At 36.5% G+C, this 6,710-nt stretch overlaps 1 protein-coding gene across 1 annotated transcript in view; it reads left to right on the top strand.

Moving 5' to 3' along the window:
• Nucleotides 1-6,710, top strand: part of LOC107716778 (partitioning defective 3 homolog B-like) — a 335,521-nt gene that overhangs the window by 141,071 nt on the left and 187,740 nt on the right. Inside the window, exons 8-9 of the mRNA XM_016523332.1 lie at nucleotides 1,976-2,101; nucleotides 3,171-3,568. Coding sequence (XP_016378818.1) covers nucleotides 1,976-2,101; nucleotides 3,171-3,568 — 524 coding nt within the window. The remainder of the gene's footprint in view (nucleotides 1-1,975; nucleotides 2,102-3,170; nucleotides 3,569-6,710) is intronic.

The following is a 6,710-nucleotide window of genomic DNA, read 5'->3' as shown; positions in this document are numbered from 1 at the left end:
AATTTTCAGCATCATTACTCCAGTCTTCAGTGTCAGTGATCAGTGATCTTCAGTGATCCTTCAGAAATCATTCTAATAGCTGATTTGGTACTCAAGAAGCATTAATAATTTTTAATGTTGAAAACAGTTGTTGCTTAATATTTTTTTGGAAAACCCTGATATATTTTTTTCAGGATTCTTTGATGAATAGAAAGTTCAAACGAACAACATTTATTTGAAATAGAAATCTTTTGCAACATCGTGAATGTCTTTACTGTGATTTTGGTCAATTTAATGCATCCTTGCTGAATACAATTATTCATTACTTTAAAAATAAATAAAATCTTACTGATCCCAAACTTTTGAAAATTGTTTTTTTCCCCCTCTCCGAATTCTTAATTCTGGTGTTTAAAAATGGTAAAATAAATAATTTTGTTTGCAACTTTTTTTTTTTAATATCAGTTTTTTTTAAGGCTGACAAAATCGTATAGATTGGATATACTGACCATTATATTATTAACAGGCCCAAAAACATTTTTGGTGCATATGGATTTTTTTTATTTATAAGTGGAGTATAGTAGAGAGCCGAGTGGCTGAATTAATGCAAATATATTTGAGCAAATGCAGGTTAGTAAATGTTTCTTGAGCAGTAAATCAGCATATTAGAATGATTTCTGAATACTGCAGTAATGATGCTGAAAATATATATTTTTCTTTTCAGCAAAGAATTCTGGAAAACCTTTCCACAAAAATATTAAGCAGCAACTGTTTTCAACATTGATAATAATAAGAAATGTTTCTTGAGCAGCAAATCAGCATATTAGAATGATTTCTGAATACTGCAGTAATGATGCTGAAAATATATATATTTTTTTAATTTCAAACAGTTATTTTAAATGACAAAGTTATTTTACAATATTAATTCTGCATTTGATCAAATAAATGCATCTTTGGTGAGCATAACATACTTATTTCAAAAGCATTTTTGAAAATCTTACCATCCCCAAACTTTGAACGGTTATGTATGTATGAATTTAAAGTAAGGCCACATAGTATAGCAGTTGAAGCTGATCTGTGCTGTAGCTGTGGACATGTGAATGTTTTTAGTGATGTGTAGAATCATAAACAGGCCGGTTATTGTGGCTCCTGCTGTGAGCTGGCTGTCAGCAGCTGAAGACGAATATACTTAACCTCTTTCATATACTTACCGAAAACTCAGCCTTTATCTCTCCAGTCAAATATCACCTCTCTGAGGAAACCATTTCAGTCCAGTGTGTCTCCCCAAACATCCATCTGAATTTCTGTAAAGGTATCTTCCATAATTTGTCCAAGCCTCTGCAGCACTGCAGACTCTGCTGCGGCCCACAGTAATGTATGAACGTGTTATTTAGGGTGAATGAGCTCGTGTGCAGCGCCTGCGGGTGAAGACTGAGGGATTAATACTTGCCTGCCGTTCATGCTCCTGCTTTATGAGTTTATCCAGCCTGATAGTCTTTATCACTGCCAGCCATAGCGCTTCTGTCTTGTGTTTTGCCAAGCAACTGTGTATGTGGTTTTTTCATGGTGCTTGGGAGGGTTAAAACTTAAAGCGTCAGTAAAGTAGTAATAAGGTTTTATAGATGTAATTAATTAATTAAAATGGGTGAAGAAAAAGGAAAATAAATCTTACATTAAAGCTTAAGCATAAAGCTTTAAAGGGGGCAACGTCTCAAATAGATCTGGGACGCAAATTTATCCTGGACTAAAACAAAGCCAAATGCATATAAGAGACTTTTCCTCATTTTACAAGTTCTCTTCATTACTTTGGTGTGGACAGTGTTGATGTTATTACTTGAGTAAATAGCTTTTTGTAATTATTATGTAATTACTGTGTAATTATTGTGTTTTTCACGAGCTGTTGTTCTATTATAATACAATAGCGCAGCCTGTCATGGCCAGTTGCTGGCTGGTGCTGTGCTCTATTTTGTTGGTAATTTTATGGTTTGCTCTCTCTCAGGGCTCTGGGTCTGCACATTCGAGGCGTGGAAGAGAACAGTCGCTCCAAAAGGGAAGGCATCTTTCAGGATGACGAGTGTATCGTTAAAATTAATGATACTGAATTAATGGACAAATCCTTTTCACAGTGAGTCTCTTTCTTTTTCACCTTCTAGTCTGCTCTCTGTGTCTCCACCTCCTGATATCCTTTCCTTCCTGTCGTGATACGTAGTTTTAGCCCTGTCTTTTCATGTCATGCTTGTAAAAACAAGCATGGTGTCCATTGTTGTACTCTATTTATGGCTATCAACTCTGGACTGGTCTCAAAAGCAGAAAAACACTCAACCCACAGCGACAGAGCCCAGCCAGCAGTCATGGTCATTTACTGTGCTGTGTTTGGTGTGTGTAGCAGATCCTCTTCTCTTACACTGCATTACTGCACACTGTCAAGCTGATTAGAGATCTGCTACCTGACCCAAAGCTGTCAGGATCTGACAAACCATTGGGTTTTGGGACAGTTTTTAACATATAATGTTAGATTTGCATCAGTTACGATCATCGTTTGAAGAGAAACCAAATTAACAAGTTATATTCTTCATACATTCTTCATTAGATGGCTGCTATAGGAGCAGAAATTGTTGGACGCTCATAGGAATATCATTCATAGGAAGTTCATAGGAATATATAATTAGGAAATAGAAAAGTAAATCAAGGAATATACAATTGCTCCTCATAGGCTTACTTTAGATTGTGGCTAATGCAAGTTCGGTCTGAAGACCTTGCCATACCTGTTGAAACATTACCCAGTTGTTCCATGGTCATCATGTACTTTATGCATATATTATATATACATATCTCCGCTAAGGAGAATTACTTCTATCCAGTAGAAGGTCACATTAATCTTATTATGCTCAGGATGGATGGACGGTTTTTAAATTAAATCAGTCAAGCAAAAATGAAGGAGGTGGATTGCTTTTTCATTTGTAATGCGTAGGACTCATTAGTCATAACCCCAATTATGCTGTCAGAATAAATGTCAGAGTGAGTTTTATCTAAACCAAGACTATTCAATATATTACAAATTCCACCTCTTTTAGTTTCCAGGTTCATTTTTTTTCATCAAACAACTTGCAAATAATTATAAAAAATTGATTGTCTCTTAATTGCTTTTCTATTTCCTGTGTTCCTTATCTCTTCCTCCCTCTGTCTTTTACCAGAGCACAGGAAATATTCCGACAAGCCATGCGTTCATCTATCGTTCGTTTAGAAGTTGTTCCGGTTTTTAACAAAGAACGCTTTGAGAAGAGTGTAATCGGCCACCTCTTCAACTCAGAAAACCCTGACACATCCACACGGACCAAAGACCCTCCACCGCTGAAGGTGAAGCCCATCGTGAGGCCTGTGGAGTCCTCCTCAGGATGGCAAGCTGAGTTTCAGGAGTCCAACAGCAGTCTAGAGGGTCACTCTCTGGGCTCCCCATTACCCCTCAGTCTCTCACCCACCTCCAGAAGCAAAAGTGCTGACAGCCCCCTCCTGAAAAACAGCCTGGGACCATCACCTCTACAAAACCACAACAAAAAGGGTGGAAAGAGGCTCCGAATCGACCTTAAGAAAGGTAAAAACTTGGATAGATACACGGAAAAAAAGGGATTGAGAAAATTTCAACACAACATGATGCATTCAGATTTTTAGAATCTCTCAAGTATCGTCTTAATTGTCCTAAGTAACAAATCTTTGATTTGTCAATTTGAATTAGTTTGTTTACTAAATGCAAAATAATACAATAAATTGGTCTATCATTTTGGTAGTCATATACATAGAATTTTGTAGGACAAATAATATGTGACTTGAACTATGCTATCTTTGTTTCTTTGTTTCGCAGTTACCTTACAAAGCAAATATTTCTGGGATATAGTTTTAGACGGTTGTACATAGACCTCAAGACTTGACACAAACCTCAATAACGGTGACAATCAACAAATGTAAAAATAAATGAGTTCATAACATCACAACATGATGAATAAATAACAGTAATGACAAAACAACAAAAGTAAAAAAAAGTCAACAAACAGTGAAACAATAATCCTGTAACAGCAACCTCTAACTGCAGTTTTTTAGTGCTGCAATGCATGCTGGGAATGCACAAACCCTTAACATTTCAGCACAGTATTATTTCATTTGAAATTCTTTGTTCAGCCAACTGTTTGATCATTTGGAACAACATTTGGGGGAATTCTGATGGTCTTCCTTGGGTTTTTATGTAGTTTCAATTTTTTTTTTTTTTACCATGTATTAATACCCGAGTTTACTGTCATCTAAGATATTAAAGGGGACTATTTATTTTTTGTAACATTGTATTTATGATTTTTCTTCTAAATGTTGCATGTAGGATGGACAAATGTTGTTGTCTTATTTTATATAAAATCATATTTAGATTTTTTTAACCTCTTGGGTGTCCTTGGACCCCAAAACATTTAAGTGCTTGCATAATAGAGCCTGACCGATATGGATTTTTGGGGGCTGATACGATATTAGGGAGTAAAAATAGTCTGATATCGATATATCGGCTGATATTCTTTATGTGTATATTACAGTACAGTACCAGTCAAAAGTTTGGACACACTTCTCATTTGTGTCCAAACTTTTGATTCGTACTGTGTATATATAATACAGTATATACATAAACAGAATATATATATACATAAACACATGAACACATATACATAAACACAAGACAAATTCCGTTAAATTCCACGTTATACAGTAAATTCTGTTTTTATGACTGGATTCCGTGATTCCGTCTGCGTTTCCTGCATCGTGGAAATCATAGGGCCCTACTAATGTAGCAAACGAGTATGATAAGCTTATTGTGAGAGTAAAAGACGGGGACATTGTTTATTTACTTTATAGCATTGAGTCTCAGCATATCTGCGACATATACGCCGATGCAGATATATCTGCGACAGGCTCATATTGGCCGATAAAATTGGCATGGACCCCAAAACATTTAAGTGCTTGCATAATAGAGCCTGACCGATATGGATTTTTGGGGGCTGATACGATATTAGGGAGTAAAAATAGTCTGATATCGATATATCGGCTGATATTCTTTATGTGTATATTACAGTACAGTACCAGTCAAAAGTTTGGACACACTTCTCATTTGTGTCCAAACTTTTGATTCGTACTGTGTATATATAATACAGTATATACATAAACAGAATATATATATACATAAACACATGAACACATATACATAAACACAAGACAAATTCCGTTAAATTCCACGTTATACAGTAAATTCTGTTTTTATGACTGGATTCCGTGATTCCGTCTGCGTTTTCTGCATCGTGGAAATCATAGGGCCCTACTAATGTAGCAAACGAGTATGATAAGCTTATTGTGAGAGTAAAAGACGGGGACATTGTTTATTTACTTTATAGCATTGAGTCTCAGCATATCTGCGACATATACGCCGATGCAGATATATCTGCGACAGGCTCATATTGGCCGATAAAATTGGCAAAACGATAAATTGGTCAGGCTCTATTGCATATGCATTAAAACTCTCATTATAAAAGAGCAAAGAAATTCCTGCAAGATCTTTTAAATGAATGTACTTCTTTTTAAAATGATTCTCTCCCTCACTCTAACATTGGTCAACTTTGTAGTCGGTGGTTTTGGCAGTCTAACCGAATGAATGAAGCTATAATTTCAGGCTGCAAAGTCTATTAAGTTCTTATTGATTCTGCCATTAATGATGATATAAATTCATAGCTGGAACAAAAAAGTGCTGACCGTAAAACAATTGTGCTAAATGACGAGCATAAAATGCCGTCTGAATGCTCCAGCTGTACTCATTTTTTCCACAGACTGGCTTCAATTTGTATTGTCCTCTGTAGTCTGATGCAGGGCGCATTAAAGAACAACCACTGGCCCTCAGGCAGTCTAGTCTTTAGTTTCTTCTCCCCCACGCTCTGTCCATCATTTTATCCCTGTGCTCAGGGACAGGACTGGAAAAATCCACCCTAAAGACGTGCCTCGTGTCACACAAGGGGCTATAGCCTGTTCTCTAATCTTCCTATCAGTCACCGTGACAGCATCAAGACTGCCGTAAGAAGCAATATATGCACAGGTCAAGGCGGCAGCACGGTTTAAATGGACAACCACCTGTGCTAGACAGCAGTCTCCTCCTTTAATATCCTCCTTTTGTCTGGACTGAAAGAAAAAACGAGAATGATTTCTAGTCAAATGCTTATTTTTTAACCCATTATGGTTGTTGTTGTTTTTTTTTTGGGAAACACTTGGATTTCATCTGAAAAGTGTAAATGTCAGCTTCCGGAGGTCGTCCTGATATGGCTAATGATATTTCTGTTGTGGGTCAGGCTTGTGTTGACTTTAAATGAAGAAAGAAAGAACATTTAGATTTTTAGCATTATCTCTCCCTCTCGCTTTCACTGTTTACTTTAACAAACTCTCTCTCATTCTGTCTTTCATATTCATGCACTCTATATCTCTTTTTGTCTGTCCCTTTCACTCTGACTCTTTGAAATGTGCTCATATTAGGGCTGTGCAATTAATCGCAATGCGATTCTCATGCGCATCTCGTCAGTAAAGCCGGTTCCATGATTAGTAGTAAATCTCCATCACCTGCTTTCAGATGGAGCAGCATTTACTACACAGAGCCGTAATTCACTGACAATTAGGCAATATTGCGTTCATTATCGATCTGCAATAATGAACGCAATATTGCCTAA

The sequence above is a fragment of the Sinocyclocheilus rhinocerous genome, unplaced genomic scaffold (genome assembly GCF_001515625.1).
Source record: "Sinocyclocheilus rhinocerous isolate Xijiao unplaced genomic scaffold, SAMN03320098_v1.1 scaffold1441, whole genome shotgun sequence".
Classification (NCBI taxonomy): Eukaryota; Metazoa; Chordata; class Actinopteri; order Cypriniformes; family Cyprinidae; genus Sinocyclocheilus; species Sinocyclocheilus rhinocerous.
Note: the sequence above shows the minus strand (reverse complement) of the source record. Positions and strands in the feature narration are given on the sequence as shown.